General features: G+C 43.7%; 1 protein-coding gene across 12 annotated transcripts in view; it reads right to left on the minus strand.

Annotated features, from left to right (window-relative positions):
• RASAL2 (RAS protein activator like 2) overlaps nucleotides 1-27845 on the minus strand; it is a 160746-nt gene that overhangs the window by 26645 nt on the left and 106256 nt on the right. For 11 of the 12 annotated variants that reach the window (XM_015636564.3, XM_015636563.3, XM_015636562.3 and 8 more), the window contains 3 exons: nucleotides 20356-20462; nucleotides 10117-10226; nucleotides 1250-1403 (listed from right to left, as the gene is read on the minus strand). In XM_015636564.3, the coding sequence (XP_015492050.1) occupies nucleotides 1250-1403; nucleotides 10117-10226; nucleotides 20356-20462 (371 nt within the window). Of the gene's footprint in view, nucleotides 1-1249; nucleotides 1404-10116; nucleotides 10227-20355; nucleotides 20463-21255; nucleotides 22119-27845 lie in introns of those variants that run through there. The other variant, XM_015636570.3, reaches the window with a different exon arrangement.

Here is a 27845-nt window from a genome sequence, read left to right on the forward strand (position 1 = left end):
AGCTGTTAATTGATCCATGGCTATTAAAGCTTGCCGATTTCCCCTCTAAGGCCCAGGGGCAGATGATTTGGTTACCAACAGTATAAAGACAGACAGAACAGATAATGCATTAACATAAGGCAGAACACACTGGACATGATGAGTTCAGTAAATCCAAAATATTTCCAGGGGTCCATATAGACAGCCTAAACAAACTGAGGGAGTTGTGCCCTGCTCCAGCCCTGACAGCTCTGCTTTCCCACACCAGGGAACCACCTCGGTTTCCTCCCCTCTTACATGGCCTGACAAGCCTCATTTACTCTTTCCATTCATTTGTGTTCACAATTACAAAGCAGTTTGAGGGAACAGCCTCAGAGCTAAGTTGTTGCCAGTGTTTTCCACCCAACTCCCCAAGCCTAAGCAAGCTACAAAGTGCTTCCAACCAGAAGAATGAGGCTGAAGCGAACAGGAACAGTTCCTGGATGCATCCTGAGGGACCAGAGCCTGATATGCTGGTTTACTGCCAGAATTTTCCAGGTTGTAAACAGATCTTTGTTCCAGAAGTTTAAACACATCTGACTAATCCTGCTGGAGACAGAGTGACCTGCCCCTGCCACGACAGGTGACGTGGCCTCAGCTGCATCCGAACACACACGGCTCCAGTGTTGGAGCTGTGATGGCAGGACTGTGCTCACACACACGGTTTCTGCCTGTTCCTGGAGCAGAGCATGGAGCCACAGCCTGCAGCCTCTGCTGAAACAGCAAAGGGATCTTTGGATTCTGCTTCATGGTGCAATGGACACGTCCACAGCCACTGAAGGTTCTCCTCTGGCAACTGGAGAGCTCCGAGCTAATGGAAAGAGGCTCTGACTGGAAAACTCGTTTCTTGGTTACAGTAAATTTTCTATATTCAATTTTAGGTGAATTTAGAGAGGGTGAACAAATAGCTAATGTACACACTATTGCATGCCCATTGTGCTGTATGTATCAACCATACATTTGCATGCACACTACAAATGCTTAGATATTTATCAAACTGAAGAGATTTTTCAATTAGAAGACCCAGTAATTGAAAAAGATTTCTCTCTGTTCAGTGACTGATGCCATTAGCCTCAAGGACTTAAAAAGTCACAAGGTGGCTCAACAGCCCCCACCCAAACCTCAGCAGTGGCAGTGGCTGCTGCTCTAATCCGCAGTCCCCCAGTCCTGGAGCAGCATTCCCCAAGGCTTCAGGGGGACTGGCAGCTGCCTGTTTGGAGCCTGTCCCTACCTCAAAGCAGAAGTCTCGTCCAAGGATACTGTTGTGAAGTGGTTTGACAAAGACTGCTTCTTCTGCCGCAAAGTCCAGAGTCTCTATGGTGCTGGCTTGGTTCAGTAAAGACTCATGGGAACGGGACTCCTTCAGCTTGGGCAGCTCACGTGGTCTGTAGGACAAGGAGGAAAGGAAATGTCTTTTTTTTTTTCCTCACAATTACCAAAAAGAGCTGGCAAGATCCCAGAGAAAGCTGCAGCTTGTCTCGGTGCTTATTCAGAGCAACTTCTACAATTAGTCTGCAAACCTTATGAAAATAACATTAGGCCAGTAACCCCAGACTCCCAAGGGAATATCCAGCCTAGGAAGTCATTCCCACTGACCTAGAAATTATAGCTGCCAAGTTGTCAGTGAAAGAACAACAGCAAAAAAATCAGAACTGCTGAAATTTTTTAAGAAAAGCTCACAGGTAGCTTTGGATGCAATACTGAAAAGACTTATTACTAGCTAGATTAGGACACAGTTGTTGTGTTTTAGCAGCAAAGAGCACATGGATCCCTAAATCTGTAACCAATGCAGAATGAGGATTACTCATTTGAGCAGATGACCCTTCACTATACACTTGATTTTTAACATACAAAGCCTTTACTAAAGTCAAATACACAATTTCACAATTGCTCAAATCAGTCATTTTGCATTTTCTTTTTCAGCTGCTTCTTCCAGCTTGGATTTTCAATTTTTTTGATGCTTTCTTTCTCTTTAAACTTCTCACTAACACATACTGCTTCTTCTTTTCAGTGGATTGTCCTGTAAATCCCTGAGCTCCACCAGAGCTGAAATCTCCCAAATTCACAGCACCTTTTTATCAAGGCAGTTTTCTCTTTGTCCCCACCAGTTCTTCAACAATTCTCAAAGACATTTCCCTCCCTCCATTATGCCACAGCTTTTGGCAATCAACAGTGGCATTCTCAGATGTGTTTTAATGCTTTCTGTACTCTCCCAATATGATTTAATGCATATTAAATCATATTTTATGCACATTTGTGCATAGTGGGGAGCTCTGCTGTCAAAGAAAACTGCAAAATGTGCCAAATTTAGAGATGATGTGGCTTCACCTCTTCTCCTTCTGCCTCCAACCTGACACCTGCCCTAGAGGCTTCTGCAACAGTCACATAACACCTGAGGCACAACTTGCATCTCCAGGTAAACACCATGTGCAAACACATCTTGTTTTTCCTGTGGCAGGAATTCAGTCAAATCCTTCACAGCTGACCAACAAGGAGGAAGAGCACAGAGTCCCAGCTTAGCAGAGAAGGAGCTGTTGACCTGGCAGGTCTGAATTTTGTTAAGATATTAAAGTTCTTGTCTTCAGTGATCCCTGAAGGCGAGCCCATAAATGTGGCTGCCCATCCAGCAAGTGTGACTGGGCACAAGGAACAGATGTGGAAGTAAAGAGGCATCAGCTCTCTACACATCACTCAGAGAAAGACAGTGCTCCTGTGCTCGTCCTCATAGTATTTCCTCTTTTATTCAATTCCCAGTATCAAATGGAAAATGTTAAAAATGTTATTTGTAAAGGAAAGAAAAGAACAGCTACCTCTAACAGCTTCCCTAATTTTGAAAAATAATTAGTTTTTGTACACTTCCCTCACATGTACAAAAAAAAGTTCCTCACATTCTTTATCCTTAGCAAAATCAAATTCCTCCTACCTATGAGCAATTCTATAGGGGAACTCAGAGGCAAAAACCCCCCCAAACATTTGGAAAACACACCTTAACAAGGCTGCTTAACAAAACCTTGGGTACCACAAAGAATACAGGCAATGCAACAAGCAGAGCTCACCCGACTGCTCTTTTGTACAGCATGAAACGCTGAAGGTACTGGAGCAGATTCACACACAGTAAGATTTATTAAACAGCAAGGGAGAACTTTGTTCCCATTTAATATATTGAATGACCTGAGTGCAGGCAGCAAAACCCTTTGATGGGAGGAATATTCCAAAGACACTGATTTCAGATGCAAAGCAGCAGCAGCCCTGGTTGGAGTGCTGGCTGTGCTTTGTTCTAACAGGTTCCAGCAGCAGCTGAACCAACGCAAAGCCAAACCTCAGCCATGTATAATTGAGCACTCGCTGCAGTTAAGGTAGGGCAAGTCTAAAATAAACACACCACAATACGCCACTTTAATGTCATCTCTGCAAAATCCTCTCTAATTTCTCCTCTCAAGAAAGCACTGCTGAGGTCACTTGGCTTCTGTCCCTGCCTCAAACTCTGAGCAATTCCTGTCCTTACAAAGTACTGAGAGCCTGCAGCCAGCTCCCGGTCAGTGGAGGAAAGCATGGAGTGAGCAGAACGATGGGGAAGAGGAGGGAAAGAGAAATAATTACCTAAGAAAGGAGGGAAAAAAAAGAAAAGTTATTTTGCAAATTCCAGTTAAGCAGAGGCTGTGCTTGGAGCAAGACAAGACAAGCAGACCTACACGAAACAATTGTAGAGCCACTTAGCAGAGCATCCCCAGATCATAGCGGCGCCACATGCCACAGCCCTTCCCTCCAACCTTCCTGCTCTGGGCTACATCTCACACAACAAATCCTGCTCGCAGAGGAAGAAAGGCACAAACAAATCCGAGAGGAGTTCTTCCTCAAGCCTCAGGTTACAGATTTCGGAGGAGCACCGTGCCAGGCAGATAGGCTGGGGCCAGGAGAGCAGCCAGAGCTAAGGGGAGGGAAGCTCTCTCCTTGTCAGCTGAGCTCCCACCGGCCCCACGGTGCCAGGAGAGGTTCCTGCATGCTCCTGGGTTGCCAAGGCACAGCATCCCCTAAGGAGATTAGGGAGGGCTGGCAGGCAGCAGAGGCAGCAGGCGAGGGGAGGCTGCTCTGCAGGCGTGGCTAAGGTGACCTTCCCGATAGAGAAGTTCCTCCTTGTCCTTTCCTGCGAGTTTGATGAGATCCAGACATTAAAGGCAACATGAGAGAGCAAGGAATCTTCCAAGAAAGCCTCTGAACAGCCTGTGGGAACAGGGCAGGGGCAAAGGCAGGTACACACAGCAGATGTACCCCAAGCCTGCACATCCCATCTTGCAAGTCACACCTTTGAGGAGCTTCTCTTGTGCTCTTCTGACTAGTGGGCTGTGAGAATTTGGGTTTGTTGCAGTGCAGCTGGAGCCCTGGTAGTTTTGTTGACTCAAGGTCTTGTGGCAGACAAATGTCAGTCTGTTCCAGCAATCCTTTGATGTTACCATATTTAAAACAACTCAATAAATTGATTAAGTAGCATAGAATTGGCATTTTATCTTCCACAAACATCAGAACATCCTCAAGCTGTTGGTTAGATGCAACCACATGCATTTACAAACACAAGTACATGCATTTGTGAGCACCACAGTATAGATTTCATCTATTGATAGATCTGCAAAGCCAATCTTTGACTTCTGCCTGTATCAGCAGCATCCCAATCAATACAGGCAATAATTGTACAGAAATAATACTTCTCTGCTGCTTTAAAGCCTCATGTGGTATGCTGAATCTGTAACAAGTAAAGAAAATTGCTTGCTGCCTTCCTTTTGGCATAGGTGCCACTAATTCATGTCCCAGTGTCCAGCAAAGGGGCTGGATTAACAGGGTCCTTCCTGTCTTAGGTAGGAAGCTACAGGGAAAATGAGTATTGCTCAGACTCTGTCAGCAGAGGAGTAATCCCAGGGAAGCAGATTACTGTAAACAGGAAGATCTCACATGCAAAAAGTGGGGGAAGGGTTGTTTGTACAAATCTGTTTCTGTTAAACAGCTCCATTAACAACACAAATCCTGATTTAAATTACAACTAACCTCCCATGATCAACTCTTTATCCTGTTGCTTTTTCTGTCTATGCCTGTTAACAGCAGAGGTTGCAAAGGAACTACATGGGAGTTCAGACAGTTACCAAAGCACCACTCAATTCTAACACATTCTTCATAATTTCTTTCCCATAGGAAAAACAGAGAGAGAGAGAAGGAGCATGTCAGGCAACGTTTTAAACTTCTCACCTCTTTTTTCACATGTTTTGGAATACTGGTCTTCAGAGCTGCATCATTTCCTTGTAAATCAGAGCCCAGACAATGCCCTAAACCACTGACCTGGCAGCAGCATGCCACTGCCACAGAAAAAGAGCTCTCCAACCACCCCATCTTGCTGGCCCAGCCCCAAGCTGACCCTCTCTCCTTGCACACCATAATTCAGTAATTTTCCACGACAGGAAAATCTCGGTTGTAAGCCGGGAACCAGAAACCTCTGGCTTTCAGTGGCTGCCCATGGCACACAGCAGCCCATTAGCAAAGTTCTATTATATTCTACTGTCTATCAGGCACGTAGAATAAAGGGTTAAAATCCTAATTGCTCTGGTTATGAAGCTCTCCTGCTGATTTTGACCTATTTAAAAGCCAACCTACAAGGCACAAAAGACTTCCAATTACTGAGCTTACCAGGGAGAGCACTGTATTACTTGTAAAACAAGCCTGTGGACATCAATAATCAAAAAGATGAAAAAAAAAAGTTTAAAAATGAACTTTCCTTTGCCAAACTGGTGTGAAAGGAAAGAACTCAGCCCAAGCACCCAGCTACAGCCAAGTCTCCAGCTGGCCTTACACCAAGCTGTTCATCTGCACACTTCAAATAATTCCAGCAATCCCCATGTGCTGGGAGACACTCCCCAAGAGCAGAAAGTCAAATTCAATACTTAGCCACTCTGCAAAGTCACAGGAGAGAGCCTGGACTGGAATGCAGTGAACTTTCTGCTGCTCTCCAAGCTCCCAGCCCTGTGGAACAGGACCCTACTGTCTCCAGCATCACCTGCAATTCACCTGTGCTTTGCCAGTGCTGCAGCACCAGGTTTTTTTCCCTGTCCAAACACTCCTTTTGTAGACACCACACCCCTTTTCATTTTCCAGCTGCCAATTATCTGAACATCCTATTACTTGGTCAACAATTCTACAAGTCTAACCAGTTCTTTTTTTTTTTTTTTTTTTTTAATTTTTTTAAATCAGAAACTTGGGGTAACTTATTTATCTGCAAGTTACACTCAGGTGTGATGAAATGCTGGGTTTCTCTGAGTATATTGTTCTAGTCTTCCCTTGAGATTCTGGTCTTTTCTGGCAAGGTCCTACCCAAAGCCTCATTGTTTGAATCCTGGATTTGCAAAGCCATTCCCTTGCCTTCCTGCTTTCCCTGTGGATCACAGCTTGTCTAACAGACACCTCTCAGGGTTCAGCCAAGCAGGCTGCTGAATTTCACAGCTGGAGAGTTCTCCTCTCTCCCCTGGTCTCTGCTATTAACGTTTCCAATCGGTTTGTTTTGATGGAGCAGAAATGCTTAATTGATTCAGTTTCATTTCCCTGCTAAACTCAAGGTGAACGCTACATGGACGAGCCTGGGCTTTGCAGAGGAGCATCAGCCATTAAGAAATACGTATTTATAAAGGGGTCAAGTGAGCTTGCAGGTGGGAGAGAGCAGCCCAGCACCAAGGGGAAGGTTTGTGACAAACACCAGGATCTTGTTCAGTTTGCAGTGAAAAACCAAACAACGGCTGAAAGAAATACATTCACCAAATCAGGAGTGAGGAAACAAACCACTCCTCCCCTTTGCCCACACTCCAGTGTGCTGATAGCATCAGATATGCTGAATGAATACAAGCTGGGAGTGAGTCAAGCCTTAATAACACATTGTGTAACACAGATTTCTATCCTGACAGCTAAATCAGGGTGAAAATCCCCCACCCTTTTTTTTTTTTTTTTTTTTTTTTTGAAAACCAGCATTAAATTAGAACAAACACGAAAAACACGGCAGGTTTTGCTTCTATTATTTACACAACCCGTGCTATTTTCTCACTGCAAAGAGGCGAGGAGGGAGGGGCAGGAACTTACCGAAAGTAGAAGAAGCTGTGGCTGGAGGAGTGATACCGTTTGACCATGAAGCCCAGAGCCATGGCTACCTGCTTCCCTGTGCCCTGCTGGAGCCCATTCCGAGCTATGAATGCCTCATAATGCCATGAAATGACTTTTAGCAAAGCAGGAGGATTCCCACGTGGCAGTAAATCCCAACAGGGCAAAGCCCTCCCAGCTGTCTGCAGAGCTTTGCTGCAGTCACAGAGACCATATGCAGCCAGTCGCAATCACCTTCGCTCCCTCTCCGTAAACAAAACTCTCAATTGGAGATATTCCCTCAGTTTGAGATATTCTCAAATTCCTGGTCACAAACTGGAAATATTAATTTGGTCTCTCCTTTAAAAAAAAAAATAAATTCCCTTAAGTATTTTCTCATGCTTTCTTTACATGTTCTATATATTATGGACACTGAGAAAACATTACAGATGAATGTGTGAGTTGAAAAGCTCAAAGGATGCGGGAGGAAAGAGGCTGGAAAAGCTGTGAAAGATGCTACAGTGCAAGATTGCCTCATGGTGAGAGCTGCTGGCAACCTGGTGAGATGCTGCCCTGGCCACAGATTGAAGAGCCTCATTCCCACCTGCTGTGGCTCACAAAGGAGCACAGTCTAAGTCCTGCCTTGTAAAGACAACATAGGTGAATTCAAGTGCCAAAAACCACCAGCAAACAACGTGAGCCTGAGTAACAGGAGGGATGTGAGTTACACACCGAGAGGTTATGGATTTATTTCTACAGGACACCTGGATGCTGATCCATGTTTCTAGAGGGGCACCAGAACTCTCTTCTCTCCTTCTCCACTAACCCAGACACACTGAAATAAAGGTAAAAACCAGAAAAGGTACGTTGGCTGATTGCCTTCTGCTGAAACAGAAAATCTAATTCCAAAAAAATCTGCAACTCATCTCCATCCCTTCTCCCTACAGCATTCTTTATTCCTTTCTGTTTTAAATCAACTCTGAACAGACAGCAACTCTGTCACCATCCAGCATGGCATGCAGTATTACAATATCCCAAATCTTGATGTGCACCAGGATAACTAATCTTCCTTACTCCAGAATTTTAGAGGTATTTATCCATAAAACCTCCACTTTCTCGACAGGTCTCAAGCACCCCAAAAAGCATGAAAAGGCAGTATGACAGCAGCCTCTATTTTTTTTTAATCCATGCAGGGTTTTAATTTATAAAGCTATATAATGCTTTCTTTGAAGGCAGGGCTCTTGTGTTTGTCAGAGCAAGAAAAGGGAGATGCTATCGGTCAACCTGGCCCTGAAAACCTGTGTAACACTATGACATCACCTAGAATCACCTGCTTGAAATGGGAAAGGGCTGACTCACCAGGGCAGGACAGGAAAGTTGTTACTGCTACAGATCGAGAGGCTCATACAGAATGTGGGAAGAACAGAAGGTGAGAGAGTGGCAATTCCTTCTCATGAATTTAGAGTCAGCTCTATGTTCAATAATATGTTCAATAATACCACCATGTGATCAAATACCTAGATTTTATGCTTTTGTGCTTTCAGGCCATCAGAGAAAATTCACATTTCATTTGAGTCCAGTTGAAAATTTGTGCCCACACTGGCAGGGAGTAGAAGGGGGTCTGCCTTTCAGGAGAAGGCAGCTTTGCTGTGTGTAACATCACATCTTAAACCAAACACCTAGGAATTAATTATAGCTACATTTATTAGCTTTCCCAGAACAACAGTGTTTCCCTGACACTACAAAAGCAAGTATCCAGCATGAGTACCAAGCTCAGGAAAGACAACCAGATTATTTATGGCAAAGAAATTTTTACATCACAAAAATTCAAGCAAAGCTGGTTTCAAACAGCGGTAAAAATAACAGGTACTTGATTACCTGGTGGCATTATTTAAGATGCTTATGATCACTGAGTTGCTTTTATAGCCATGTTGCAACACCCTGAAAATGGAGATTTATAGGAAAACTTGTATCAAAGCAGCCTGGGAGTACTACAGGAGCAAGGCCATCTAGATGGTTAGTCACATCTGGTAAGCAGCAGGCTTTTCTGTAACTCCTGATGTTAACAGACCTCCAACATCCACAGCCTTGCTATCTCTGTGATTTTATGGTCTGCCTTTCAGATGGAGAAGGCAGCACCATTGATTGAAGCAGCACAGCATGACAGATACAACTAATGAATTCAGCCCAGCTAAAGGAGAAGGGAAAATGCACTGAACAATGTCAAATCACAGAAGCCTGCCGTGGCCTCGAGTACAGGCCAACTTATTTTTCACTCTATCTAGCTCTCCTGCTGGGCTACCATGGAATGTAAGACAGAATATGTTTCATAAAAACCATAAAGAGACTTAGCAAATAGTTAGGAAACACTGTGTGTAAGAGCCTTTGCTTGCCTCATATACAATCCATTCCCAGCCTGGATCTCCAGCCAAAAGCAAAACAAACAAAGATACAACAAATGGAGCACTAAGATGGTCAGAAATGACTGAGTTTTCCAGTTTTCTGAAACACAGATCATCTGTTCCTTGTGGTAACCCTGCAATAACCAGAACACCAATGCTGCAAGGGTTCTTAGTGTGTCTGAACTGCACTGTAGATCTCTGGGCTGTGCCAGCACTGGCAGAACCACCCTGCTCGCACCAACACAACTCCTCCTCTCACCACAGCACTGGCCTCCAGGCAAGCACTGCATGCAGCAAGGCACATTTCTCTCCAGCTGATCAATCCCATGGTTTTGTATCATGAAATTGGAAGTCTGCAACTTCCAAGCAGGAAAAGGTACAGGAGACCATCTGCTTAACCTGAGCTTTTTGACAGCTATGAAGAACAGCAGTTTTCCATCCTGCATCAGCAGTACACTGCACACTAAACTTCTGACGTGCCAGAGGCAGCCCCACAACCCCTCCTCGTGCCAGCTGGACAAAAAAAAACCTTCCTGGCTCTTCATCCCCTCCACATGCTGTGTGCCAGCTCTGCAGGCGCATCGCACCTTACCTGTCCTCGGAATTGTTGGGAGAGGGCAGACGGAAACTTATATTCCTGTCCAGTTTGGATTGACTCTTTGTCCTCTTGATAGATCCTTTCAGGCGCTTGCTGAAGAAGCCCTAAAATGAGAAGTTGCAGAAGTGAAACAGAGTAATGAATCACTCAATGCACTGCCACTGAGTCCAAACACTGGTTGATGCCAGTCATGGGACAGGCTGGACTGGGATTCCTCTGAGCAGCAGGAAAGGCAGGGCTGGATTGTCAGTGACAGTTCCAGGAGGTGAGAGCTTCCAATTGCAGTAATTAGCACTCCTCACATCATTGGGGCACTTCTATGGATTCCAACAAGAGACCCAAACTTCCCAATTATCATTTAATAAGGAGCAATCTTCAATATCAGTATTTGTTCCTACTTCCCCTCTATATGCCATGTTTGTAATTCTTGGTGAGCTTAAAAGTACAGAGGTCTTATATCATGAGCTTCTATTGAGCCCACAATTGCAGACAGGTTTTCCTTTTGAATTTAAATGTAGCACATTAAATCTTAAAATTATTCATAATTTCAATAATCTGGCTAGCCAGAATAGAGTATTTCAAAGCATTTCACACACCAGTGGCTTCGGATATAAGTTACAGTATTGGTAAGAAGCAAAGCTCAATTCAAAAATCTGCTTAGGATCTAAAAATAAAATAAATCTTCAAAGAATATGTCTTCAAATTACAATTGTTCACCCAACAATCACAGCCCAAAGCCATGTTAGTTGGAGGGAACCTCTGGGATCATCTCGTGCTCAATGGGGGTGTGCTGCTAACACAGGGTCAGCCTAATTCTGACCTGGTCTAGCCAAGAACTGAAAACCTCTGGAGACAGAGGGAACAAAGGAAGGGGAATCTGCTTTCTGAATCTGAAGTGCTACATTTAAGATTCCCCTTCAGTTTCTGAGTTTTGCCAGCCAGAGGCTCCTCAGGGCTGAGGGCTGCTACACTCTCCTGATAAAGTGGAAAGGAAAAGACCTGATACCTAAATACTAAAAAAAAAAACCCCACAAAAAATACCAAAAACCAAAACCAAACCAAACCAAAAAACAACAACAATGTCAGCAAAACAGCACAAAAACCAAACCTCACAAATGTATACAATGTTCTGGGGGAAAAGGTAGTGTCAAAAGGGAAGATGTGTTTTCAGCTGTGTGTGTGCCACATTTTGCCCATGATGCTGCACTTTCCTTGGTCCTGGCATTGAAAAAGTGCCTTTGAAAAATCCTTGTAATCAATAGATGCTCCTGGGCTTCTCTTGGGGCCATTGCTGGAATTCAAGTAGAGGATGCACAGCACTTTCAAAGGCACTTTTGTATATTCTGACCTCTCAGCATAAAAGGTAACAAACCCAGCCAACAGGGATTCAGATCTGGTGGGCCCTGGCTTCGGTCCAGTACCTCTCAGTCTACTCGAATTGCAAACATGAAATAACAGGGCTTTTTCCCCTTAAGGGCAAATAACACAAAGCTGACCCAGTTCAGCAGGGGTCCAGAAGTATTTATATTGAATAATTCAAAATCCCACTCAGAGAAGGACTGCGAATATTCATTTTTTGTGTGCATGTACAATTTTAAACTGGTACTGCTTTAACATGGAACATGCCCTTGGTTTAATTGAACATAACCTATACCTCAATGAAACAAATGTTCTATCTGGGGTTGAATAAGGCTATCCAGGGTTGACTATACAAAAAAAGAAACAACAAACACAAACAGGGTAAGAACATATTTCAAGACAAAAATTTATTCTAACAAAGGGACTGATTATTGGTCATTCTCAAAAGAGTTGAAAACATTTACAATATTTGCTCTGTGCTGGCAGTTCATGCAGGGCCAGTGCTTACAGATGGACAGCCTGGGAGCAGCATGAAAAATTCACATGTGCCAGAACTGAGCAGAGTTTTTTGACCTGCATTTGCCAAAGGAAATGGTTTTAAATACCAAATACAGATATAAAAAAGATGTAGTGATGAAAAATAAACTTCTATCAGCAACAATACCACCTAACTGAAAGTTTTATTTCCTTTTACTCCTGTAGACAAGAAATCCCTGCCAATGTTTATAAAGCAGCCTGCACCATTAAAAAGACTAAAACACCTTTACTGCTTTTCTTATTGTCTAAGGTATTTCTCCTAAATACTTATTTCAACACAAAACAGACTCTTGTTTGGTTCTTTTATCTAAATGTAATGGAGTGTCTGAGCTTTAAGAATCATCATGGAGCTTCTTTAAATACAGTGGGAATTTCACTGCTTAAACAAACACCCTCAGACAAAAAAGATGTAAATTATTACCCAAACTGCCCAAATTGATGAGACTGTGTTCTTAATCAAAAAAGTACAAAATATTTGGTAGGATAAACTAGCTAGGATGCAAAAGAGAGACTGGGCAAGAACAATGGTGCACAACCACACACACAATCAGGAATAGGTCAGGGCAGGTTTGTCATCTCATCCAAAAGCATCAAACACTGGCCAGAGAAAACCCAATGATAACAACATCTAAAAATAATTCAATCCCACTGAGAATTCTGTTCATCTCATTTGGAAGTTAAGCTACTCCACTCTCCTGCTCTGCCAAGAAGCAATCTCCACAGGAGAAGGGGATAATTCAGCAGGCTGTTGGAAACTTCCCCTCATAGCTACAGAAACTCTCACTCCAAGTATTCCCAACCCAGGGGTGATGGTTGCTGAGGGAGGTTTTGGCTTTAGGAAAAGCTCACTTTGTGCCAAAGATGCCAATTGGCTGTTTGTCCTTAACCTGAGCAGAGCAGCATAGGAACTGTCTGACAAATTCAAAGACAGCCCAAGAACTACTCAACTCCTGAACTGCTGCTCCCTATGGACATTCACTCCAGGGATGATGATTCTTCACTCCAGGGAGAGCAGCCCATGCATAATAAATAATGATTGTCCAGGCTGTTTTGAAAGGGAAAGGTTAATTCAGCCATGAACAAATGAAACTGTGTACAAGCATAACACAAATTGGCCATGGATAAAAATCTAGTGGTATCAGTGGAGGTTTCAAAGCACTAGAAGTAGGGTAAAATGGGCAACAAAAAAGGCCCATCTTACACACAGGGCTGTTAACTACATTAGCTCTTCCTGGAGACAAACATACTTCATTTGAGCCTTGCAACGCATCTTGAACATCTGTAATTCTTGATGAGGAGCACCAATGCATTATTAATAACACCAGGTGGGTATCTTCATTTACAGAGCAATGAGACTCATCTTCTCTAAGGGGAAGGACTGGATGGGTACAAAGACAACCCTCAAGTGACTGTGGATGAGAGCAGAACTGCATCCCCACTAATGTGCATGGTGAGGACACGGAGTATTTTATTCCTTAAGCTGTTCACAAGCAGCTATCAAGGAAAAAAATAGTGTCATAGCCAAGTGAAAACACTGTCCTGTGCCAGTAATGTTGTAAAGCTATGGGAGGCAAAGAAGCAGGGGAAGATGGCCAGGTGGTGAAGCAGAAAGATCAGACTAGGAGGATATTCCAGGAATGAGCAGCAAAGTGGTGAAGTTTACCATTCCTTGAAGAACAACAGCAGAAGGCAAATTTAACTAGCAAGGAGGTGAAGTGTGCTTATGAGCCCAGTAACACTCAGCGTTAAAATATTAGCAGTGACTCCCTTTGAAAGTCACACAGTAGAAAAGGTGATGAAAACAACCCTAGGTACACCTTGGAGGTAATACACAGAACAAGATAGGGACTTACAACAGCCACGTTCCATCATCTACTCCAGGTCAAAAAACCTGGCACTACATCACTGAAGAGGTGGTTTGTGCACAGGCACAAAATGATATAAAGCATGTTTGAATGTACAAACAGAGGATAAAGCCCAATAAAAGCAGAGTGGTGTTATGTAAATCTGCCGTAGCTTTCACACTAATGCATCACTCTTGTGATTTTCTCAGCAAGAAAGCTAGAACAAAACAGAACTCCAGAAGTATAAACTGATTAAAGGCAAGAGGGGGATTTACAAATGATATGTTTTAAAGACCGACTATTTATTTTAGGAACAAAGGCAAGATGGGATTATAGATGTATAAAACAAATAGAATGGAAATTATCTAAGCTCCTCATGCACCCTGTTATATAAGAAAACCAAAGGGCAATTTAACATGAGAGGCAGCACGTTTCACTGATTGTCAGGAGACCTTTCCTAATGCTATCTATAAATGAGCCCATCCAATTCAGCACCACAAGATATTATACAGACAAATTTTTTTCAGCAAGATTAAAAAAGGATTATGTGTTTATATAAGGAAGAATAACATATGTAGCTGCATTAGTCAGGTTTAAAAATAACAAGAGTGAGCAATAATCATGCTTCAGGACACAAGCTGATCAACAGCAAGGATCAGGAAAGATATTTTTCCCCTGATGGGACAGCACTGCAGATTTGGCCAGATAACAATTTCAACTTTCCAATGAAAGATGGTCTACAGCCACAGGAGGGATGCAGAATAGGAGGAACAAGTTTAGGAACAGTAATAGGAAACCCAAGGAAATGCAGAGGATGCTGTAACAAGGCTACATTGATAATACACCTGTTAATAAAATGCACCGTAAGGTTGCGTGCACTCTGCATGATGTGCAGACAAAAGTCCTGCAGGAATCAAATTTCCAAGTCACTGGGAATTAACACTGAAAAATTCATGAAGAAGCAAGAGCTACCTGATAGCCAAGGGGGCCACATCAGCTTTTCTGATCCCAGTTCAGCCAGGGGTTTAGCTTGGACACAACTGGGAGCAGCACCTGGCTGCCCTTGTGGAGCTGCCCACGGCAGGAACAGCAGATGGAAGGAGCATCCTTAAAAACCCCTATCCAAGAATTAAGGAATAAAGGTAAAAAGTCTGGAGAAGAACAAAACAACAGTGATAAAAAATTAACATGATAAGAAACAGGTCACCTGAGCCTGTCAGGAAGGGCAGGCAATGATTTTCTGACCCTGGCTCTTTCCCTGGCATGCAGCCACCAAGCAGCCCAACACTTCAGAACACCTTTTGATAACGCAGCTCACATGCTAATTACAAAAAATTATTAAAAACCAGCTTTGTTAAAACTCCTAACATAAACCTGAGGAAGGGCTGCAGGAATATCTAAGAAGAGTAATTACAACAAGTGATAAGGTATCAAGAGTAGAAGAAAGGGTCCAATGGGATGTGGTGGGGATAGTGGCCTGACTGCTTCTGCTTAACATCCTTGTTAATCATCCAGAAGAAAAGTTAAACAGCACATTAATTACACTGAGCTATATTAAATTAGGAGGTGAAGCGAGGGCCAGGGAGGACAGAGAAATAACACAAAGGGTTAGGAGCAATTAGAAAATGGTAACACACATTCCTGTGAACTTTAGTACCAGAACTTGGAGAATCAATTGAAGGGAATTAAAAACACAAGAAAAGTGATAAAAGGGCCAGAAGGACTCATTTGCAGAGGATGCATTAATTAAACTTCACATAACTTGACTAAGTCATGATTTGGAGGCGAAGAATAAAATGAGTCGGCGCATATTTAAATACTACTGAGCCAAGGACAACTGGAATGTGAGCACTGTTTAAAGCTATGTACATTCATAGCTCCCTACTTTAACTAAGGAATAAAAAGAATTGGATAAAGCCAGGTTTACACCAAACATGAGAATAATGCTCCTGCTGTTGAGGTCCACCAGACAGTGTCAGAGCCTGGATATCCCCATCATCTGATGCACCACTAAAGTTTGATGTAATGAACAAATCTGCTGTGGCAGCAGGACACTGTGAAGGTTATAGAGCCTATGAACAGCACCATCCCAGAATAAAGATACGGGTGAAAGCGTGGTGAGCATCCTGGAGATAGTCAATCACCCATTTATGCTTTCTGACACAGAATTCACACAATAGCCAGCACATCTAAGCCATCACAGCACAGGCAAGTGATAACAACTAGAGCAGATTCAAATAAACATGTCACAGGAAGTAAAGAGCAGAAAGTGGAAGGAAAAATGCAAATTTCTATTGAGGGAACAGATTTGAGCACAGTGTTTTTCATGGGGGATGCTGTGGTGCCTCACACTAATGCAAATCAACAATTCCATCTCTGCATTGGTGCTGATGCAGAATTAAAAATATGTCTTTGTATGCTTTGGGGTCACATGGGCAGCACAGCTCAGACTTCTCCTACCCTGGCAGCACAGCAGGAGCAGAGCAGTGCTCTGGAGAAGCAACAATCTTGCTGACTGCATAAAAGATGAGGCTGGGCAGCCACGAGATCTCATCAAGCTTTGACCTTCACTCGGGCTGGCTGCATTGTCTTCTGTTCCATTTAGCAGTACTCTTAAAGAGCAAAGAGGCAGACAGCACTTCTATAGATCCAATTATACCCTCAGCCAGAAACAAACCAAGGAAGGCAAGCTGCAAGTATCCTACATCAGGGTTCCTATAAAAAATCATTTTATTTACTTCAAAGATTGTGCTCTGGCTTTCCTGTCTCATTCACACTTGTTCCTTTGCCTCTTTCTCATCTTTCTTTCCCCATCAGCCAGCAGACATGGATGAATCATATTATCTGTAATAACAACTCTGAGCCAAAAGTGTAGAGTGCAGTGAGAGTCTGAAGAGTGAGTTGAGAGGTTCCATCCTGCCACTGCAGGAGGTCTGAGGATGTGGATAGTCCCATATTTACCCAATTCCAACAGCAGAGCAATGAGGGAATGTGTCAGGCTGCAGCAGTGCTGCTGGGGCTCCACAGTGCCACGGTAGGGAACGGGATGCACGGAGGCCGAGGCGCTGCCAGGACATGGTGTGTGTGGGAAGGGAAAAGCTGGTTTCTCGCCCACCTATGCGTCACAGTGCCTACTTGGAGCCAGCTCCCTCTGCCTCCCTATTTGTTCAGTCAAATAATATCCATTATTAAAAAATGACTCTTCCTATATGTGTATCTATAAACAGCACATCCGTCTTTATGGGAGTAGATGCATTTCTTCATCTCTGTTTTCCTACCTTTTGTGCCCTTCCCTTCTCTCTCAATATTTCTTCCTGACACACCTGGAAATCATCAAACATCAATGCACACAGCTGAACTTAGATGGAGACTAATGCTTCAAGTGCAGACAAGAAAATGTGGGGCCATGGGGAGGAAAGGACAAGCACAAAGAGCTCTTCTCGCTGTCTGTGTTGTGCAGTGTCAACATTTGCAGAATTCCCTTTACTCCCCTTGGTGGGAGATAACCAGAACAAACCATGGACTTATAGAATGGTTTGCCTTGGGAGGGACCTTAAACATCATCTCATTAAACCCCCCTGCCATGGGCAGGGACACCTTCCACTATCCCAGGCTGCTCCGAGCTCCATTCTGCCTGGACATGCTGGTCCATGGAGTGGTTCATCCTAGGAAAGAGTGTAACTACAGAAATTCTGCTTTTCACAAATTTAAACATACATATTTTCCTCCAGTACCCAAGCAGGAGGTAAAAAGGCAAATTCACAAATTTTACACATCAGCCCTCAAAAATAAATCCCTCATTGACCACTGCCATTGAAGAGGCTACTTAAAAAATGCATTGTCAAGGAAATGTTTGCTTAAAGGCAATTATGCTGTTATGAATCAAAATTCCAGATGCTAAAGCAATGCCAGTTAGCAGTATTAAAAACCAGATGCCCTGTTCTGAGTGAGTACCACTGCCTGTGCTCAAAAGGAAAAAAACCTGCACAGAACATGCTGGAAGCTACTGTCCTATTGAGAAGACAGCTCTTAAATAGCTGTTCTGAGAGACAAACTTAAAAAGCTGTAAAAGCAACTTATTATGAAAGTCTCAGCATAATTTTCCATCAGGATGGAAGAAGGTTAAGCTGTCCCCTGCCTTAAGCTGCTTCCTGTTAGAAATCCAAGCAGTGAGGAGATGAGGTATGGCACAGAGTCAGGGCCATGGGAAGAATAACTGAGACAGCACTATGCTGCAGCTGCCTGTAGCCCTCCAACCTGCACTGTAGGTGACAAAGTCTGGAAAAACAAAAAAAGCAAGTTCTCTTACTATTAATCTCCTTTATATGTAGAATAAATCCCTGTCAAATAGGGACAACCTCACAGACACAAATTTGAAGCCATTACAAGCACCTTTTGCATCCTTCACTTGCAGCTCTTCTCAGATCAGTGATGCAAGACTGAGACTCTCACGAGGTGCCCAAGTCACCTTTCCTCTTTCTGAGAGCTGGGAAATTCTTATTATCACTCACAGGCAGGAACACGATTCCTCCCCATCTTCTCAGCCACCTATTAGATGTGTGCCAATCTACCAAGTTAACACTGTGTTTGGTTTCAGCAGTTTTGGCTTGAGCTCATCTGTATTGTTAAGCAATCTGACTTCCAATTGCAGCTTGCTCTTTTAAAAAGCTCACAAGCTGCCCTGTTTTAAAACAGGGTGATCTCAGCCCCCACTTAGGAGTAACAGGCTATAAATGGGTTACTCACAACAAAACCTCCAAAGCCAGAAGCCTTGTCCCCATGAGGAGGACAGGAGGGTGCATTATGCTCCTGGGTGTACAGGTGGTCAGGCAGACAAAGCAGCAGAATCCAGCTCCACGTGGCACAAATAGCTTCTAGCTCTCTGCTGGTTTATGCCCAAGAAAAGCAGCCAGGTACTGATTCCTGAGCCTATTTGCCAGAGTCCTAAAAGCCCAACACACCACCAGGGGAAATGAGAAACATTCTTGTTTTGAAAGGGAGCAGGAGCTAAGAAGTATTACAGGACTATTAGAGAAGAATTAGAGAACCATTAAAACATTACTTAAGAGATAGGATCATCATTAAAAGGAATGGTACAAAAGTGATGAAAAAAGGAGGCATATAAAAGAAACAATACAGGTAGTCATCAAACACTTCTGATACACAGCTTGCAGTTGTTAGAGAAATGTTACTACAATGCATGTGTACATCTAAAGGCTTGGGCTATTACTTATAGATGAAGGCAAAGAAAACAGAATTTCTTATAAATGGAGACATGGATAAGACTTTTGAAGGCTCTCAGAGTTCAGAAATCTTCCTGGAACTCTGTGGATCATGGACTCAGTATCAAAATCTCAGAACTTGGCACAACAGAATATTCTTGTATCAGCTTCAGATACAACTGGACCAAAGCCTTTTTTTTCCCCCAAGTACTATCCAGAAAACAAATCTCTGAAGTGACAAAGGATCATTCATAGAACAGAGAATAGCTCAGGTGGGATAGCAGCTTTGGAGATTTTCAAGTCCTTTCCAATCTGTATTATTCTATGACTCTGAAAAGGGCCCAAGTAAGGAGACCCAGTGTATTCAACACTTCCTTGGTCCCTTTCTTCATTCCAATATACCATGAATTCACAGGTTGCTTTAAACACCATGTATTCTATACACTCTAACCAAGCTTAATCCTTGAATAATTTTAAAGAAGCTCATTAAATCTTTTGGCTGTTTTTAAAATGACACAATGCAAGATTTATTCTGAAGTAGGCAGATTACTTGCCAAAAGTAATGGAGGGCATGATAATGTTCACAATATTTAAATTATAATTCAAATACTCAAATTAAAATATTCAAAACATGAACAAATTTTGTTGAAAATTACTGGGCACCTCACTTTAACTTGAAGCATTTGTCCCCAGTCTAATAATAGAAATGCCTTTGTGCTCCTGGACACACTGACCAAAGACTGACCCAAGGAAAATCCAGGCTGTAGCTGAACAATTCTTATACAGCCTCACAGCCAACCAAACTCAGAACAAAACCCAAAGAGCTAAAGAGGAATTAACACACCTACAGAAATTTCATCAGCTTCTGAATAAACTATCAAACCATTTCAATTTTCCATGTACTTCATTGGGAAGAGGGAAAAATATCCCCAACCTAAAGGAACTTGTTTCCTCCTCAAGATTGTATATGGAATGCAATCCCTGGAGGCAACTTCAGAAGTATTTATATAGGTCGCTGCCCACATTAACACTTCTGCTTCTCTATCTGTAACTTCAGATCAAGGCAATGAAAAGGAGCAAGTTAGGAATCTACCAGGAATCTTATTGGTCATATATGACACCTGATAGCAAAACCTCTTGGTCAAGCAGAAATATTAAGCAAATCTTCCTTTACCCCCAGGCTCCCCCAGCCTGGCTGTACACTGTGATATTTAAATCTCCTCCTCCCATCCAATGAGACAAATGCCCCTTTGCAGGGAAGGCACACTTACTGGTACTCTGAAAGGAGAAGTGTTCGGAACATCCATGGAGTTGGTTTTCTCAGAGGTGCCCGTCCCCGAGATGCTCCGTCTGCGAGGAGATCTCTCTGCTGGGACCTCTGAGGAAGAGAAGAAGAAGAAGAAGAAGGTGGTGAATGGGTGCCTGGGGGTGGGGAATAGTCAGGCTTTGTGCTCTGGAGGACAGAAGCCACAGGAAAGTTTTGAGTGCATTACTAAACTGCTGAATTAAACCACCTATTTACCTGTATCTTATTCACTTACTAACCTATGATGGCATTTACACTGGCAAATTCAAGGCTGTGAATCTGATTTGACTGTGGGAGATTAAAATAAAAAGTGCTGATAAAGACCAATACCTGGACATACTTAATATTCTGTTACTGTTAGAGAGACAGTATTCAGAGAACTTAAACCTATTTTTTTTTTAGATTCAATTTTTTTATGTAAGCAGTGCAGTAATTAACAGACAACTACAATCAAGACCCAGGGAAGCTGAGTTTTAGTCCCAGCTGAATGTAATTTGGCAAAGGTCAAAGTTCGGTTGTGTATGATCCCACCACTTGCTCAAAGCATGCAACCAGCAGAAGACTTAAAAGTGCCTGGGTAATATGACATATATATCTCTGCAGACAAAAAAAAAATAAAATAGGTCAACTTCTCCTCGTTCTGGCAGTATGACCGTACTAAGACACGACTTTGGCATCTTAAATCCATGCAGACTGATCTGATGAGCACGAATATTCATAAAAGCTGCACTGATGTCTTTGACTAGTACAACCACTGGAATAATAGCATAATAAAGTACACAGAGCACTAAAAATCTCCCCACAAACACACATATATGCATTTTTTTATATCAAGCTAGATATGCCTATGTATGCATACGGATACCTTTATCACAAGTGCTGCCCATCTCCAGCTCAATTGCCAGACTTTAAGGAATCCAGCTTCACAAAACACCCCCCGACACGGGGAGGGAAAAAATCACTTCCTAGCAGAAAGTCCATTGTTATCTTCTGAACCTCAAAGAAAAGGAGCAAGCCGTGACTCCGGGCAGTGACATTTTGACTCCTGCCGTTCCTCCTTTCAGATGCAGCTTAAACTCCCATTCCTGGCTGCCCGGCCCTGGGGATCCGTGAGTTCCACTTGAGGGAACGCCGGGTGTCTCTGGCCGCCCTCCCCTGCCTGGGCTGGCGAGGAGCGAGCGAGAGAAGCAGCAGCACACAGGACTGCAGCTCTTCAATCAATCGCTCCGGCTGCACATCCTCATTAGTTACTTTCAGGCTATTAACAGACGCCCAACTGCCGGCTTCCCTCCGCCACCGAAAATTTCCCTGAGCATCCTGATTCACAGCGGCAAAAAGCGAGCTTTATGGGGAGAGCCAGCCAGCTGGTGCCACGGGAGCGGCGTTTTCCTCCAAACAGCCGAAGGAAAAAAAAGGAGAGAAGCTTTCTTCAGGGATAACATTACTTGTGATGCCTTTGCATAGCGGATTTTGATTTCAGCAGAGTTATAGTACGTCTCTCCCATGGATGCTTGGAGACTGACAAAATGGAGCATAGAGGAGGAGGAGGAGAGGCAAAGGAATCCGGACCCTGCAGTATTAGTGTCTCGCTCGGTAGGTATTTATCTTTTCAAAAAGCAAATTGCTGACACTGAGCCCCTCGGTCTGCCGGGGGAAAGGACTGCTAAGAGGGAGAGCAGCCTCTCGAAGTGGGCAGAGTCCACACACGGTGTGGTGTGTGAGGAAAGGGCAGGGCACAGCCAGCTGTGAGGGCGATGCCCGAGCCCTGCCCGCAGCGACCGAGCGCATCCCGGCCCTCCAGCGCCGGAGAGCTGCCCCTGTGGGGAGAGCGCTCCTCCTCTGGAGCAGCACCGGCAGCGCTCTCCGACAGCATCTCCTGCTCCAGAGCTGCAGGGTAGGTCCCCATCAGGGCACCTTTAGAGAACAAAGCACCTGGAGCACGGCCAGTGCCAGCCCAAGGTTTTTTGAGTCAGTCGGTCCCACCACCTCAGGAGCCAGTTTTACCTGACGGTGCACTTTAATATCACCAGCTGCCTCCCTGGCCTAGATGAAGGGAAACTTTATTTTCTGCAGCACCTGTAGTACTGCTCTGCCCAGAGCTGTGCTGGGTAGAATATAAAGGATTGTCCCTGCCGTTCCCATGTCCATGGGATTGATATATTCCATTGGCACAGGGCTAGAGTGAGCACCTTTTATGTTACACTGGCTGGTAACGAGTAACGTAATAGGTTTGGCTTCCTCCGCTTCTCACGCGCAGGAAATCACATCAAAGCTGCTCCGGTAATTTAAAACAGTCCCTTAACTTTGCTGAGTCATAAATGGAAACACGAGCCCAAACTCCCCAGCATTTTCCACACCACCTTCTGCAGGAGGGGCAGTTTGGGAAAGAGCTTAACTTTAAACTGAGTGGGGCTGAAAAGCTACCACAAGGAATGTGCCTGGCTCCCCTTGCCCTCCCTCTCCTCCCCAACACCCACCCAGCAGCAATCCAACTTTTCTGCAAATAAAATGTTGACATTTCATCGGCAAAATGAGTTTCTTCTTTTCTCACACCATCACAGAAGTGTACCAAACGGGGAAGGGAAAATGAAATATTCACTAGGTGCCTGCAGTGAACTAAAAATAAAAACTACCTTTCCCTCTCTTCTCCTTCCAAAAAACAAGAGCAAATAGACACACTTAGTCCCTAGGAAAAAGAAGACCCAGATAGAGCAAAATTGTCGGGATATGTTAACTGGAAATCAAAAGCTGAAGCAACTTGCTATGACGCCTGTAGAACAGTATTTTTGCTGAGTCTTGTGAAAGAAATCTATACTGTCACCACCAGGCAAAAAATTAGACAGTTCCCTCCCCTGCTCCACCAGTAATGCTTGAGGCTACTTTTGCATAATCTTCACCTGCTGCAAAAATCAATGCACCTCTCATCAGCTTAGTATTAAATTACAACTGCTTTCTGCATTGCTCACTCTCAGGGACCAAGGCTACAGACAGATCACATTGTTTATCCATCAAAACAATCTAAAACCCTTCTCAGCCTTTCTGTTTCTGGGAAGAAAACAAGACAAAACAAAACAAAACAAAAAAGCAAAAGGGAAGAAAACCCACCTGACAGATCCTCCCCATTTCAACCTGCAACAAAAAAATTGCAGAATCTGACAATGGTTTGGGATTGAATGAGCCTTAAAGATCATCCAGGCAGGGACACTTTCCACTATACCATTAAAAAAATGAGTTGTAAACATCTCAGTGGGTCATTTTAATCACCTGTTATCTTGGTAATACGCAGTAATATTTATGTAAATAAGTATTTATCCAAATGAGTATTTACACACTACATAGCAACAGTCAGTTGCAAATCAGCTGAGCCAATTCCTCTGCAGTGGCAGATGCCTCAGAGGAGGGAACTGCCCAAGGATACAATGAAGGTAGGTCTCCCATCCTGCTGAGCCACTCTCTACCCTCAGCAACACCAAAGCTTGTTCTGTAGGCCAGGAGGAAGGTTTGTGTAAGCCAGGTGCCACTTACTACATGGAGCAGTGGTGAGGGTTGCCCTCCCTTGAAGGGAACCCTCTCAGCCACAGTGGTGTAGCCTCAGTGACCTCTGGTCACCACAGGGCTCTGGGGGTTGACCTAAATTTCCTATTGCTGGGTGCTGTGGCCACTTGAAAGACTTGCTGTGGTGGAAATTTGTATTTTCACTCTGAAGAGCTTTTTCTCCAGGTGGGAGAAGCAGACACTAAACAAACCTCCCAGCTTTGTGGGACAGCCACAGCAGGTAGGAATTATAATTGCAGATAGAGAAGAAAGAACAAGAGGAGGTAGAAGTGTCTCAGCAGCATTTTCCACATGGGTATTACCTAGTGAAATAGGAAAATTTCAAGTTTTATTTTGAAATATCAAAATAAATAAAAATGTTAAATGTTTTATCTTGCAATAAGAATTCTCTCTCATTTTGCTCACTTGGGGAGAATTCAGGCTAGGGCCCAATTCACAGATTGTCATAAAAATTTCATTAAATGCCTGTACAAGAAGCCTAAGGTAAAAGCAAACTCAAACCCCTCAAATCTGTTTTAAGTCCTGAAGTCCAAGTTTGCGTTCTGACTAAAATACATTATGCAAATCCTGCAAGGTATAACTTAAAGGAAAAAAATGGAAATTTGCAGAGATAGCTTTTCCACATTTAACAAGGCAACCAGACAGGGGAAAAAAAAATCACAAGAAGATACATCAGAGTGAATGTAACCAAGTTTCAGGACACTGAAGTGCACAAAAGCTGCCAAGCCTGGAAAGGGAAATACAAAGGGAACCCTGCAAAGCTCACTGGCTGTAGAACTCCAGCATCAAACAACTGCTAGATACAAACTATGATCAAAAACTCTCCCAGTCCATTAGTGGGGGTTTGAAAAGAAGATACTGTCTGTGCTTTACTAGGGATTGAGTCCATCAGATAAGTCTTGGAAGACAATCTAGGTAACTATAAAATATTTTTAATTTACAGAAAGGCAATTCTGTTGGTGTTAGACGCTTGCATTGTGCTGGCATATAAAAAAAAAGTGTAATTGAATTAGTGCCCAGTACAGAAGGTGCATAGAAAGCAACCTAAATGACACACTAAGTAACTTGAAAGATCCTTAAGTCATTGATTCCTAAACGACTTTACAGTCTGAAAGACAAGACCTAACATGCAAAGCAGGTAAATATTAGAGGAGGCTGGAAGAAATGGCACAGATATCAATATCATAAGAGAGAATAACTTTGGGGTTTCAAGTATAAAGTCCCACAATTTATTTTCCCTGAAAGTTTGGAGGAAATTGTACATAGCATTGAGTGAGAACACCATCAGCTGTTCTTAGACTGATGCATTCATTCAATTTGAAGCGGAAGAACAAATCCTCCAGCTCTGCAAATCAAGTCAGAAATGAAGCAGATGCACATCCCTAAACTGCTCAACATATCCTCTGCCTGCTGTGGGTGGCTGTACAAAATTTGGGATAGCTGCTCCTTTTTGACCTCTTCATGCAGCAGCCTCTAAAACTTCCCTTCATGGTTGACTCCACACGAAGCCAAACAAATTGCCTGGACAAGGGAGCCAACACAAAAGCAGAGAGAAGGAGCTGCTGCCCATGACCTGGAGATGCTGATGTCCTCGTTAGCTCCTAATGATCTTGGACTGCCCCTGCTAATTCAAATTACCTTGTGTTTGCTGCAGAGATTGCGCACAGACAATTATCTCCGATCAGCTGACGAATGGTAACTTGTTCCTGCAGCCTAATTTGTTTAGAGGCTTATGACTTAAACACACATTAGTATGATATCAATATTTATTGTCCTCCTTATTAAACAACAGCCTTGAGCTACAGCTTTCCAAACAAATCTTTTTACTGTCTGTAAAAGGGCTGTGAATAGAGGCATTCTCCAAAAAGCAATCCTTTGGGATAGCTCACCGGCTCCTGAATGCCCCAAAGCTCAGCAGCTCCTGCCTGTTCCTCTCCATGGCCCAGAAAGCTGCTCTGAGCATCAGCACTTCTTGCTCACTGTGGTGAGATTTTGTCCCTGAACAGTAAAAATTATTGTTATGGACACAGGAAAAGACCCAATGTACTGCAGACATCTGAGAGGTGTCAGTGAACCCCAAACGTAGTCCCACAGTTAAGACACCGTTTGGGAATTTTTATTCTAAATGCATCTGCACATTTCTCTTAAGAAGAAAAACTTTGAGCAGTCTCCCTTGATTTATCTTGCTACCATCACGCAGTTCAGAAGTCAGGCAAACTGACAGAAATCAGAGGAAGTGGTCTGAACCCAGTGATCAGCTTGTCAAATGGCACAGGGAAGAAAACCAGAGCAGTAAATAACACAGTTTAGTCCAGTTTAGTTCATTCGCTGCAGGGCACATGCCCATTTACAAGGTAACATTTGGCCAATGTGTTTATAACTATTTCAAAAAGGTTGTAACCACGTTTTAATTAACAGTTCACGCCACTTAAAAGCTTTTAAAACAAATAAGGTCAGGTAACTGAAAGACTGAAGGAATTAAGCACCAAAGTCGTAAAGGCTTCCCAGTAAAGTGTTAAAACCCCAAAAATACAGTTTGTACCCTACCGTACCAAGGAACGAGAGAAGGCTTTTCTCATCTTCAGTGCTGCTATCCAGCCATTCGGCCACATGCCCAGGAGAAAGAAGACTTATTTTCCAGCCAGAAAACTTTTCCATACGGAACACAGTAAGTGAACGAAGCAGGGTAGGAAGGGTGGGGAGGAGCTGATGGTCTTGGGATTCCAGTACTCCAGTTATTGTCTACACTGACAAACATGAGAACGTGATCTCAAGCCTACATCTGACACTGCAGGCATGGGTGGGAGCAGTAACTGGGATTTGTACTTGTCCCTTTGTGTCAGGTTTCAGTCCAAGCAGGAACAGGAAGAAAGCAAAAATTTAAAAAAAAAAAAAAAAAAAAAAAAAAAAGGAAGCAGGGGAAACAGAGGTCTCAAAATCCTGAAGAAGCAGCAGGTTATGATAGAATCAACTTAAGTAAAAAGTAGAAATACATCAGTGCTGAAGAAGCTCAAATAAGTCAGCACAATAGCTCATCAGCTAAGTGCAATGTAGCCCTACCATTCCTCACAGTGTTGGCTTTGTTTGAAGGCTCAGGTATTGTGCTTTACGCTAGAAGAAAAACCAGCAAGCTCAGAGGCAATTCAAATCCCCTCCCCACTAGTGACGAGCCTGCATTCCCCTGTTTACAAGCCCCTTCCTGCTCCAGCTATTATCCCAGCATCCCAGCCTTCCTAGCAATGGATTTGTTCATGCAATGGCAGGTTGATCAATCTGTGCATAGGAAGCTCCCACCCCTCCCTCTCCCCTCCTCCTGCATGGCGGCGGCATTGATCGGCAATAATGGAATCTGCTGCTGCCTGCCAACAGCAGCAGGAGCCGGGGAGCTGCTCCTCTTCCTCAGCAGCAGGACAGGGGGAATTGCTCCTCTTCCTCAGCAGCAGGACAGGGGCAATTGCTCCTCTTCCTCAGGACAGGGGGAACTGCTCCTCTTCCTCAGGACAGAGGGAATTGCTCCTCCTCCTCAGCAGCAGGACAGGGGGAATTGCTCCTCTTCCTCAGCAGCAGGACAGGGGGAATTGCTCCTCTTCCTCAGGACAGGGGGAATTGCTCCTCTTCCTCAGGACAGGGGGAATTGCTCCTCTTCCTCAGGACAGGGGGAATTGCTCCTCTTCCTCAGCAGCAGGACAGGGGGAATTGCTCCTCTTCCTCAGCAGCAGGACAGGGGCAATTGCTCCTCTTCCTCAGGACGGGGGAATTGCTCCTCTTCCTCAGGACAGGGGGAGCTGCTCCTCTTCCTCAGCAGCAGGACAGGGAGAATTGCTCCTCTTCCTCAGGACAGGGAGAATTGCTCCTCTTCCTCAGGACAGAGGGAATTGCTCCTCTTCCTCTTCCTCAGGA

The sequence above is a fragment of the Parus major genome, chromosome 8, assembly GCF_001522545.3.
Source record: "Parus major isolate Abel chromosome 8, Parus_major1.1, whole genome shotgun sequence".
Lineage (NCBI taxonomy): Eukaryota > Metazoa > Chordata > Aves > Passeriformes > Paridae > Parus > Parus major.